The sequence below is a fragment of the Molothrus aeneus genome, chromosome 1, assembly GCF_037042795.1.
Source record: "Molothrus aeneus isolate 106 chromosome 1, BPBGC_Maene_1.0, whole genome shotgun sequence".
In the NCBI taxonomy this organism is placed as follows: Eukaryota; Metazoa; Chordata; class Aves; order Passeriformes; family Icteridae; genus Molothrus; species Molothrus aeneus.
In genome coordinates, this window is record NC_089646.1 from 23,325,037 (window position 1) to 23,337,904 (window position 12,868).

Here is a 12,868-nt window from a genome sequence, read left to right on the forward strand (position 1 = left end):
AACCTGAGATATATGACAAAGGATGGAAATGGTTTTTTCAGGCTTTAAAAAGCATTTTCACTGTGTGTCAAGTTTCAGTAACTTTTAGTAGCATCACTCAAAAACAGAGTGAGCAAGCACTCCATGGTGAAAATGCCAGCTGTGCTCTATTTTACATGCAGTTACCTTTCAATCAGTCATACCATAGCATTTACTTGCTCCATCTGAACCTCTGCCTGATCTGAGATCGATTCAAGCTCATCTGACCTGACATTGTCATTTTTTTCCAGCAGAGCTAATGTGTGGTTTTGTTTGTGACCAGACCCATCATTTACAGGGCTTCAAGCTAATATCCTTGTTTTAACACAGAGAAGACAGAGTGGTTGTTTGGTCCACAATCACTTTTCCAGAAATGGGTGATAGTACTGCATCAATACTGTCATTGTGATCCTCTTCCTAGCTTAAAAAGCTCTGCTTGCAGCATAAGATTTGAAATGTTTAATCTTTGAAAAAATACATTTGGTGTAGCCATAACAAGTGGTAGAATATCTGTTTTGCCTCAGAATTTGAGATTAGAATGTCTATGTTTATAGCTAAAGGACGATACCACTAGAAATAAATAGTAAGGTGGTGATAAAATTACAAGGGGGGATCTTCATTCAAGAAGAAGTCAGTCTTCTATTGACAAAACTCAAATGAGAGATTACAGACTAGTTATTCTCAGATACATCATCCAGCCCTGGCAATCTGATTCTAAAGGGCTGATTACCAGAAAGCACAGGTACAAGTACTTCTTACATATAAGGTGTCTGAAAGATGCTGGGACCAGGGATATTCAAAGTCATTGGTCTCATTCTGAAACCATTTTACCACATACTCTTTTTTTGACCTTGGAAATGCATTTAATATCTCTGCATTTAAGTTCCTGCATTTATAAAATGGGGATTAAGAACATAGATGCAAAGCTGCTCTAAGTTTATTGATATTTGCAGCTTTCAGAGCTTTAATGGGTAGCACCATACAAAGGCAAAAAGTTCTTTTCATTTTACTGAAGTGATTCATTTTTCAGCTGGCTGCACTGTTGTACTGCAAATCTTCAGTGAGTGAGAACTTGCCAGTTTGAAGAAACAACTGATTTAACTAAATGGTTTTTCAAAGGCACAACATAGAAAAATTGGTGCAACCCCATCATAGAGATAAATTTATATCAGGCTGAGTGCCTCATATTGATTAAGCTTATGTCAGCAAGGAATCAACTTGCTAATGCCATGAAAGGCACTTTTAAACTGAAATAAGAGTGTCTACACAAAGGATTAGTTTAATATTGGCATTCTTTTTCCCCAACTAAGACAAGTCTTTAAGTCTCATATCCCTAGTGCTATGCATTGTGAATTAAAAAAAAAAAAGGTAATAGAAATGGCATAGCAGACATGGCAAAAACCAATTAGTGCCTGTCCTTGCTAGTCAGAGTGCTACATTGGCTCACAATTAGGCTTGCTATGATTTGAAGCATCTTTAAGCTTGCTACTATTGAACATAATATGTGGGAACATGGTTCTGTCACATTTTTTTAATGTTCAAGCAATGCTGACATATCCCAGAGATGTGAGTTCAAGGCTGTGGTTTCATGGCAGCCTAATTTCTATGGCAGGCCGGCTGCCACTATGAAGTCACAAATACATAACTTGTGAGAAGGAAGGAAAAGTGCCTCCCAAACCAGTTTGGTGGATGCTTTTGCTTGCTATGGCAACAGTGTGGACAAAGTTTAGGATGAGCTGCTCCTAGCCCTTTCTCTAAAAGGAGAACCCAGACTTCCAAGTTGGAATTGTAATCACAAATGTACTTGTAACAATGTAAGTGTAGGCACAGTGAAGACTTTTAAGTAAATATTTAATACAGTCTGCATTTTTAAAAAGTCATGATGTATTCAAAGAAGGAGCTCTACAACTGTAAAAAAAAAAGAAATAGAAATCACAATGGCTTTGCAGAAATACTAACTAATTAATAGTTATCCTCATAGCTAGATTATATCTGTCTAGCTATAATAAATGGCAGAGGAACAGACAATGTTCAAAAGAATCACCATCAGCAAAGTACTTCTTGAGATTTAAGAATGATTTCAACATTAATTGATATCAACAAGTAAGAACCAGAAGCTAGATATCCTGCCTTTTCCCTTTCCATCCCTTCCTAACGCTTTCTATTCAGGGTTCATATTTTATGCATATCCTTCCTCATGAATTAAAGAGCTCTGAAAATTGAAGAATAACCATGAAGTCTCTCTCACTTTCCAGGTAGAATATGTAAGGATGGGCATGACTGAACCTTGTTTGCAATGATGTGACTGCCACTGAGAGTTGAAGTGGGAAAAGGAGGTGTTTTCATCTGAAAATACAGAAATACATAAGCATGTCAGAATCTTCTGGATATCAGAGATTCAGTCAGCCAAATGTTGCAGTAGCTGCGTCTCCTGGATATGGGCTCATTCCTGCTGAGCAGGTTCAAGGCTGAGATTTTACTGCAGTGGGGTACAGCTGCAGTGGGCTCTGGCTGCTGAGACCAGCCATCCCTGACATGACTGGGATCAGGCCAGTATGACACTTCAAGATAGGGAAGCAAACTTCTATAGGCTCTGTATTCAGCATGTGGACAGCTGAGGGGAACAGAAGACTGGGACACTGAGGTGACATGGCTTATCCTCATGGTCTTCAGTGCTGGGAACCCTCAGATACTTTTCTTAATGGCAGCAATACCATATGAAAATAAACAGAATTACAGTCATCATCCCTGAGATGGCAAATGTGTGCGTTTGCATAGACAAGTCCAAATCCAGTAAAAATGATACAATCTTATTACTCACCCATAAAAACAGAGACGTCACAAGATCCAAAAGCAAAGAGCCCAGATGCACCCACTGTCATGGGATAGGTTCATGTTCTGATAGGGATACTGGGGAAGGAGAGACTTAGACAATTTGCACTTGGGCTAAATGTTATGCCTGCATATTTGAGCATTACAGAATGACAACCTGTGACAATAGGAAATTAAATTCCATCATCCTGAAGATAACACTCCCTACAGCGAACCTGGAGATTTTTATGAAGTGTTCCTTTTTCTCTTCTTTGAAGACTATGGGATTGGGCTAAGGATGGTTTATCTGGGTCCCACATGGGATATTGGAGTGCTGCAGTGTTGAGCAGTTTCTCTGCAGCCAGGGTCAAAGAGTAGAGGAAATGCTAAGTAGAAAAGCCAGCTGCAGAATTGGAGGAAGGTCTAGAACACTACTCCTGTCCACCCTTAAGAAAATTCCTTTCACACAAACAGCCTAAATTTTCCAAAACCAATTTCTTTCAAAACACAGCTGACCCCTCCTGTATGATGAAGAATATATTTAGGGGAGAAGGGTCTACAAGCAAATTCTTGGGGCACATTCCTTTCAGTCTTGCTGGGCATTCTGCCTCTGTTTACATTGGTTAAATATTTAAAGCTATCTTTACAAAGAAAAGCAAAAGCCCAAAAATTTCTTCTAAAGGGAAAGTCAAGATTGTCCTTTAACGTGTACCAAGCTGCATTCCACTGAAAAAGGCAGATGCGGGCTGAGAAATACTCCTGCTCTGATCTCATCCTGCTCACTCTCTAAATAGCATTCATGGAAAATACACACACAGCTAAAAGACATAGAAAAACAACTTTCCTCCACTCTATCTCCCCACCTCACGCACACACACCTTTTCAATTTGTGTATCTTGAAATAGTAATGCAGCAAATATGATCTGAATCTCATTTACATCAGTGGAAATGGGGAGTTATTTCTTTAAAAGGAATGTACTTGAAGCACAGCAAGAGCAGTGTGAGGCCAGAAGTAAGAGCTCATCACATAATTTCTCCTTGCATCACAGCTTTATGAAGCTCTACTCCTTTCCCTTGTATCTGTGGAATCAGCAGGTCTGCTCCTGGGAGTAAGGATTGCCATCTTAGGCCCTTAAATCAGCCTCTCTGTGTTTGAAGAACAAGAGAGAGTCTGTGTTTTCAGGCACTGTATGTAACTGTAGAAGAACTTGCCCAAGAAAGGGAAATAAAAAGAGAGTAAAAATGTTCACATTCTCTGAACAAAATGAGCTGTGATCTGCAATTGCCCTTTTAAGAGTTGTGACTTTTTCTTGTTCTCCGGAAAACTTCTGGCAGCAGCAGCCGGGCTGCAGCCCCTGTGCCTCTCACCCCAGCACAGAACATGTCAGGGAAGGCAGGCAACATACGGCTTTAATTTGCAAGGGATCATCTACATTTCTTCTGAACAGAAAAGAAAACCAAATCAAATCTCCACATACTCCATCTATCTTGAATAAACAGCATTAAGGAAAAAATGCTGTGGGTACTGGGAGGAAGAGATTCTTTGTAGTCTGCTTTGACTGTGCATACCGCTTCTCCTCATGCCTCTTTAAAACATGAAATCCTTGTAATGGGGGCCTGACTTACACCAATGCTGGCCAAAAATTGCTCTTTATTCCTTGCCCATGCTGCCTGGCAGTACCTTCATGTTACAATAGGTATCACTCAGCAGGAATAAATTCTATTTCTCTTGTTCCCACAACCCCCAAATAGAAATAAAAGTACAATTTTTAACCTAAATTGACAATTACAAACTAATACAGCTAATTAAGAAAAGGCATATAGAGAGGCAAGTGGGATGAATTGGAGGGTAAGCTGACCTGGGCCACCCAATGGTTAGAGAATTTTCAGGTCTCTTTTCAAATGCTTGTTAGTAACGACTGCCTCTGCACTGAGGTGACTTTCTGAGCACTTGGCTACACAGCCTTTAGATCCTTTGCTGCAGAAAGTGTTCTGGCTGCTGACTGAACCATCCCTAAGGTTTGTGTTCAGCTCCTACTGATTTTCTTTGCCAATCACTGCATGTGTTTGTTATTTTTGTCAGTACAGGCATACTTCCAAGAGTCTTCTAGATGTTCCAAGAAATGTTAAAGGCAGGCTTTTAAATTTTAAGGATTTAAAATCCTAGTCTAAAGACTAGGTCTGTGAGACACTATGCCCACGGTCCTGAGGCAGATGGCTATATCATTGGCACATTGCAAACTGAGAAGTATCTTACCATGCAAATGTTAAATCTGCTTGGGAGACTTGTCCAGGTACCTTCTATCCAGAATTTTGGTTTGTAGACCTCCATGTCAACTTCTAGGGTTAAACACCTTACTTTAAGGAGCATGTATTATCCAGATTAAGGATTTTATAATCCAAAATATATAGTAGTTTTAATATGGAAATGTAAGGGTGTACCTTATTTCACCTTATATGTGGAATGTATGACACTGTAATCATCTCTCCTTCATTTCATTGCATTTAGAACCTTTGTACTGATTCTCCTTCATTTCACTGCTTTTACAATCCTTGCAGTGATTTTTCAGCAAGTGTCCCTGCCTGTGCATTGTGAAGACTTGATGTGATGTGTACTGCCAGTACTCAGAGCTGAAATGAGACCCACCTGAGATGTGAATCTGTACTGTCTCATTTGGAAACACCCAAGAAACTTCACTAATTTAGTATACACATTGCTGCCCACCACAGATTACAAATTTTAATCCCTCTGTCTATCCAAATCTCAAAAATCCTTTCCTTCCATACAGAACTGATTGCTTTGCACACAAAAAATATTGTGTTCTTATCAGCCAAGATTCATGCTCACCATGAGGCAAAAATCAACTTTTAATTTATCCCACTGAATTATAACAATCTTACTTTTAACCCTTTATATGACATCTAAATAATGAAACCTTAACTGAAAACTTAATTATTTAAGCATAATTTTTGCTTTAATTTGGTGGACAAACATAATTTATGTTATCATCTTGGTTTACATTTTATTCATTTGGGTACTCACTAGCCTTCCTACATACACATTTGTGCTTATATTTGGATTCTCTGTAGGTAACATAAGTCTGTGAGATAAAGCTGAATGATTTCCTCTAGGGAAACAAGTTTTCTTTAAGTGCTGTGGAATGGAAGCATTCACTCCATCCTATTTCTGCCAGTCACATAGAGGAAAACAAGAAAATCCTGTGATGACTTTTTGCTTTGTTTCTTTACAAAATTAAAGATTTACATAACAATTTTTGTTTTTCCAGACAATCCCTCATCTCCCATAACATGCAAAGCAAGCACAAGCCAGAACTCTAAGGATAGTATTGGTACATAAAAAATGTAAGAGGCCAAATCTCTGCCTACCTACCAGAGCCCTAAGTTCCCCTAATGGCTACTATACCTAGTAACATCTGCATATTGTTTTGAAGTAAAAGATGAAATTCCTTTTTATTATTATTTAATGCCCAAATTTTTGTTTCTTTTAGAATGGATGATTGTCTTTCCATGGCAAGGGGGAAGAGTGCCTGTGCTTTAAGAAATACATGATGTGTCTTCGTGAGAACATGATTACTGTCACATTGACCCAAGCAAAGGTGGCATCCAGTCCAGTCTCCTCTCTCCAACTGTCACCTATGATGGACACCTAAGGAATCATTAAAAGAACAAGGGAGACACACAGGAACAATTTCCTGTGGATATGATATGCAGTACTGGGCTTGCATGAAGAAGTTGCATATTTTGTGTAGGCCAAGACATATACGTGGAAAAGTAAGACAGACTTTTGGTCACACTTTTCTGTGGGTTAAAATCACCTTTCAGTTAAGAGCAATTGCTTACCATTTTCCTAAGATATTTATTAATTAAGCCAGCTTTGAAAGGAAGAAGATGGTAGCTTTAGAATAGAGAGGATATTGATGATGTTAATGATGGGGAAAATAGCATTTATTAGCTTAGCAGATATAAGAGACAATTACCTTACAGTCTGTTGATTCGGATAGGGGTAAGTGGGAGGGGGCAGTGTTATAAGCTGAAGTAGAAGGAAATGATAATGTACTATCAGACCAACATCTCTACTGAGTCCAATGTTTTGGGCAGAGTTAGGAAACCTCATTCCCATGTGCACTTCTGTGAGCCAAGTTCTGTAGTTTTCCTTAAGGATCAGGTCTGAAAGGAGTGGAAGAATATCTGTTTTGTGAGAAAGACTCCCTCACAAACAGCACAGTGCTTTGTTTGGTGTATGGAGATGGCCTCCAGTAGTTCATGCTGGTCATTTTCAGCAGCAGAACTACAAGGAATGCAGCTGTGCACTGGATGAAGTACAGCCCTGGAACATCAATGTAAGACAGGGGTATACTGGTGATTTGATGGCAGGGGGTGTTCACTTCTGTACTAGTGGATGGGAATCAAAACACATCTTGCACTTCTTGCTCAGGCACGGTTTAAACTGATCTGGCGTTTTGGGCCACAAAGGATTATGCTTTAATGATGAGTTTTGTGGTTTGGGGTGCTTGAAATGTAGGACAAGTGCTTCTGGGAAGATTCTTTCCACACAGGATTTTCTTCTGTTATGTGAAAAATCATTACACAGTTAAAATGAGCAAGTCCTAGAAACTTTTCTGAACTTACCAGCTCTCGACCCTTGTTCTTCTTCCCACAGGACCACCTCCACCCCATTTCCACTTTTTCTTTCTGAGCTGGTCTTACTGATACATCTGAACTTAAAGTAGTTTTTCTCAAGCTGTGTTTAGCTTTTAGCTAATTACTGCATTTAGATAGTTACTGCTTCAGAACAAAAAAAAAAAAAAAAAAAAATAGCTTGTTAATCCAAAAATGTGTCTAGTTTTCCTTCTGTACTAGTTGGTCTGAAAAAATCTATTATGCACATGTACAAACCTTATCTGTATACACTGGTCTTTCTCCTAGAACAATCTTCTAAGTTGTTAGAGATGGTGTTTTTTGGTTTGAGAAATGTTTCCTTAATATTTCTAATGCAGACCCCAGTAGGTAGAATTTAAATCAACTGATGATGCACTTGGGCATCCTAATTACCTCTGCTGGACTGTGCGATGTGTCCCCAGGTCTAAAGAGGACAGGCAGAAAGCCAAGGAGGCTTCCCAAGACTAGTCAGAAATTCACACTCATTGTATATGAGAAAGAGCATGGATAATACTTATTCTGATCTCAAGATCCAGTGTTCAGTCTTTTTAGGATGAACAGAGAAACAATACTGCTATTTAGGGCTGAATATAAATAGGTTTTGTGCTAGAAAGAAGTTAAGAATTTTAATTACTGATGTAGATCTGAAGAGAAAAATCTGTAGCTTTAAACTATAACTACAATATTTAAGGAATCAAACTGTTCAGCAGAAGATGGAAAAAGGTATTTGTGCATATCATTTTTGAACTATGGTCCTCTGAAAAGAGAGTTCTTGACAGAACTCAATGAACCTCAGTAAACAAGGACATCAGCAATCGACATTTTTAAGGATGTGCAATTTTTAAACATGATCCCACTCCTGCAGTCGTTACACAGCACAGATTTTGCTATTAATTAGTTTGAATGTGGGACAGTTCTGCTGGGAGAAAGAAAGTGGCCTAAATAGCACGGTCCAAATTTTATCTGTAGCTACCCAAGAAATACGGATGTCTTTTATTAACCCTTGCCACCTCTGACAGCTAGAAATAAATGCTGGGGCTGTCTTACTACTAATGGATTTTTGGAGTTCAATTAACATGTAAGGCAGAAAGGGTGGGAGCATGCTGCAGAGAAGGAAGACAGCTGGGAGAGAGAAGTTCCATGCCTGGTTCAGCTCCGAATGGTAGAATGAACCTTCAGACAAACATGAAAACATTTACACACACGACGGAGAGCCTTAATTACTGAATGTCTGGAGAACAGGGCAGGGTTCTTCTCTCCAGGAGCACACTTTATTATTCTTATTCAGTTCCAATGAGTACAGTAAATCCCCTATTCAGCCTTCATCGTTTTTCTGGGCGATGCATTTCAGGAGAGCCAACAGGACCTCCATTCTGTTTGTGCAATGGGGCTTCAGGCATGTAAAAATGGCTACTGCTGGCGGTCACTGTATGCCCATTCACCCCCTCCTCAGAATATAGCAAGAATTTTCCAAAAAACCTGACGGGAGGTATTGCATGTCACACAGCATTCGACTTGGGTCACACTGGAACAGTTGCCCGCTACGCAGAGGGAGGAAGGGAAATGGGAAAGCCCTATTGGGATTATTTTCGTGTGTCGGGCTGCTGCTGCGGACGCGCTGGGAGGAAGGCGCAGATAACACGCTGGCAATGGCTCGGTAGCGAGTTACTTTGTGTCCCTGGGGAGAGGCGAGTTTTAGCCACTTCCAGTGTCACCGTGTGTGCGATGTGCGACATCGCGGTCTGTGCCTTCACGGACGGAGCTGCGGCTCCTGCCCGCGCCTCAGGTGACCGCAGCGTGTCTCCCACCTTTCAGAGCTGCAGAGACATCCCCACCGCAATGCACCCCGCAGCAGAGTCCCGGCACTGCCGCGGATCCCTCCTGCAATCCTGCCCTTTGCTGTGCGCCAAACATCGATTCCCCCGGCCGGGATTAGCCCGGCCGCTTGCACGGCGGGGGGCACCGAGGGTGACGGGCTCCGGCCCAGTCCGGGCGCGCCGCTCAACAGCTCCAACAATCGTCATCAGCGGGGAATCCAAAAACAGCCCCGGGACAGCCGGGGCCGGCGCGCTGCCGACCGACGCGGCACAGCCCCGTCCCCCCGATCACCGCCCCGCGGCGGGGCCCCTTCCCCAGCGCCGCCCCCGCCGCCTTTGTGCGCGGCGCGGGGCAGCCCCGGGCCCGCCTGCGCCCGCCCCCGGCTGAGGCGTTGGGAGACGGTCCCTTACGCAGGAAAGTTCGGCGTCGGTTTCAAGGCTCCTCCCTCCGGTGAAGCAGACTGCGGGGCGCCTGGAAACCGGTCGGAGGGAGCGCGGCGCGGCGAGGCGAGGGGCGCGGGCTCGAGGGGCCGGCACAAATGGTCAGGCGGCGGCGGCGGAGGCGGCGGCGGCGGCCGTAGTTGGAGGCGCGGAGGACGCTGCCGCCGGTGCGGGCAGAGCTGCGCGCTGCGCTCCGCGGCCGCGTGAGTGGCGGCCGGGGCTGCCCCGTCCCTGCACGCCGCTCCCTTCATGAGTCGCAAGTTCGGGCCGGGAGGAGCAGCGGCGGCGGCGGCGGCGGGGCGGCGGGAGCCCGGCAGGGCAGGCGGCACCGACTGAGCATGGCCGAGCGGCGCGGGCCGGCGGTGAGCGGCGGCGGGGAAGTTGGCAGCGGCCGGTGCCCGCGGCTGCCGCTGCTGCTGGTGCTGCTGTGGGCGGCGGCGCTCCCGGCCGGGGGGCAGCTGCCGGCGTCGCAGTACAACGGCGAGCGGGGCATCTCCATCCCTGACCACGGCTACTGCCAGCCCATCTCCATCCCTCTCTGCACTGACATCGCCTACAACCAGACCATCATGCCCAACCTGCTGGGCCACACCAACCAGGAGGACGCGGGGCTGGAAGTGCACCAGTTCTACCCGCTGGTGAAGGTGCAGTGCTCGGCCGAGCTCAAGTTCTTCCTGTGCTCCATGTACGCGCCGGTGTGCACCGTGCTGGAGCAGGCCCTGCCGCCCTGCCGCTCCCTCTGCGAGCGGGCTCGCCAGGGCTGCGAGGCCCTCATGAACAAGTTCGGCTTCCAGTGGCCCGACACGCTGCGCTGCGAAAAGTTCCCGGTGCACGGGGCTGGCGAGCTCTGCGTGGGGCAGAACGCCTCCGAGCGCGGCACCCCCACGCCCGCCCTGCGGCCCGAGAGCTGGACCAGCAACCCGCACCGCGGGGGCGCCGGCGGCGGCGCCGGGGGCCCGGGGCCCGGCGAGCCCCGCGGGCGCTTCACCTGCCCGCGGGCGCTGAAGGTCCCCTCGTACCTGAACTACCGCTTCCTGGGAGAGAAGGACTGCGGGGCGCCCTGCGAGCCCGGCCGCCTCTACGGGCTCATGTACTTCGGGCCCGAGGAGCTGCGCTTCTCCCGCACCTGGATCGGCATCTGGTCCGTGCTCTGCTGTGCCTCTACCCTCTTCACCGTCCTCACCTACTTGGTGGACATGAAGCGATTCAGCTACCCCGAGCGGCCCATCATCTTCCTCTCAGGCTGCTACACGGCGGTGGCCGTGGCCTACATCGCCGGCTTCCTCCTGGAGGAGAGGGTGGTCTGCAACGAGCGCTTTGCCGAGGACGGCTCCCGCACCGTGGCGCAGGGCACGAAGCGGGAGGGCTGCACCATCCTCTTCATGATGCTCTACTTCTTCGGCATGGCCAGCTCCATCTGGTGGGTCATCCTCTCCCTTACCTGGTTCCTTGCTGCTGGCATGAAGTGGGGCCATGAGGCCATTGAGGCCAACTCCCAGTACTTTCATCTGGCCGCCTGGGCCGTTCCGGCCATCAAGACCATCACCATCCTTGCCCTGGGACAAGTGGATGGCGACGTCCTCAGCGGCGTCTGCTTTGTGGGCATCAACAACGTGGATGCCCTGAGGGGCTTCGTGCTGGCCCCCTTGTTCGTGTACCTGTTCATCGGCACCTCTTTCCTGCTGGCTGGCTTTGTGTCCCTCTTCAGGATCCGGACCATCATGAAGCATGACGGCACCAAGACAGAAAAGCTGGAGAAGCTCATGGTGAGGATAGGCATCTTCAGCGTCCTCTACACGGTGCCGGCCACCATCGTCATTGCCTGCTATTTTTACGAGCAAGCTTTTAGGGAACAGTGGGAGAGGAGCTGGGTCACGCAGAGCTGTAAGAGTTATGCCATTCCCTGCCCCAACAATCACAGCGGCCACCACCCGCCCATGAGCCCCGACTTCACTGTCTTCATGATCAAGTATCTCATGACCTTAATCGTGGGCATCACCTCGGGCTTCTGGATCTGGTCTGGGAAAACCCTGAACTCCTGGAGGAAGTTTTACACCAGGCTCACCAACAGCAAGCAGGGCGAGACCACGGTCTGAGACCCCTGCTTGCCAGGCTAGGGAGATGCGGGCAGGCGGAGGACTGAGGCTCTGCCTGGGAAAGCAGCTCCTTATCCAGCCTGGGCAAACTTTTGGGACTGCGAGTGGCTTCCGCAGGCGGCGGGGAGAGGAGGACGAGCTAGGGGGACCCCAGTGCTGGGATCTCCGGGCTCTGCCCGCCCCGTGCTGCTCGGGCTGTCTCCTGTAGGAGCTGAACGCACTGTCAGGTTGGGGGAGAGGGATGTAAATAGCCTCTGTAAGATTTTGTAAGTATATTTGTATTTAAATTACAAAAAAAAACTCACTTTTTTTTTTATTATTTAGGACACTTCTAACCCGTTTGCGGATCTTACTTCCACGCTTATCACCTCCCCCACCCCCCTCCCGCTTTTTTTTTTTTTTTTTTTTTTAATTTAAAGGAAAAAAAAGGCTTTGGATTTTTATTTCGTAGGGAAGGATGGGTAAAGCTGCCGGTTAAAGAATCGAAAACAAATCCCCTCTTCTCCCCCACACAGGTTTTGTAATGGCTTTGCTTGGAATTTCAGCTGCATAAGCAGGAGGGCCCGGAGCGGGGCTGCGGCCGGGGGCGCCTCCTGACCCGGGCTGGGTCCCGGCCCCGGCCCGCCCGCGGTAGCGTGGAGGTGGGGATGGGGAGGGAGGAGCGCCGCTTCCCGCCGCGGTCCCGGCCCCGGCCCCGTCTGGGGAGCACCGACCCCGCCCGGTCCCGTACGGGGAGCACGGAGAAGTGCCCGAGCATGGCGCAGGGACGGCGCTGCGCCGGGCCCCGGCCCCTCTGGCCCCCGCCGGGCCTTTCTGGGGGTACAAAGAGCAGCCGTGCTCGGGGCGGGCCGCTGTGAGCGGGGAGAGCCCCTCGCGGTGCCCGGGGCCGGGGCGGCCGGGTCCGGCCGTGCCGCGCATGGCTCGGGAGCGGTTGGCCCGGTTCGGTGTACGAGCTGGGGTTTATTCACACCGCCTGCACCTGTAGCACCTCCGAGGTGGATGGCG

At 47.2% G+C, this 12,868-nt stretch overlaps 2 protein-coding genes across 2 annotated transcripts in view; both read left to right on the forward strand.

Annotated features, from left to right (window-relative positions):
- Positions 1-6,888, forward strand: part of CDK14 (cyclin dependent kinase 14) — a 344,883-nt gene extending 337,995 nt beyond the window's left edge. Inside the window, exon 15 of the mRNA XM_066553161.1 lies at positions 6,339-6,888. The gene's annotated coding sequence lies outside the window, so the exon portion shown is untranslated. The remainder of the gene's footprint in view (positions 1-6,338) is intronic.
- A 3,032-nt stretch (positions 6,889-9,920) lies between these two features.
- FZD1 (frizzled class receptor 1) lies at positions 9,921-12,261 on the forward strand. Its single transcript, XM_066553200.1, has one exon. It carries the CDS (start codon positions 10,106-10,108, stop codon positions 11,861-11,863), a length of 1,758 nt encoding a protein of 585 aa, XP_066409297.1. The 5' UTR covers positions 9,921-10,105; the 3' UTR covers positions 11,864-12,261.
- Positions 12,262-12,868: the final 607 nt, after the last annotated feature.

What these genes read in the sequence shown, in the direction of transcription:
- FZD1 (XM_066553200.1), top strand. Translation starts at nt 10,106, where the DNA reads ATGGCCGAGCGGCGCGGGCCGGCGGTGAGCGGCGGCGGGGAAGTTGGC.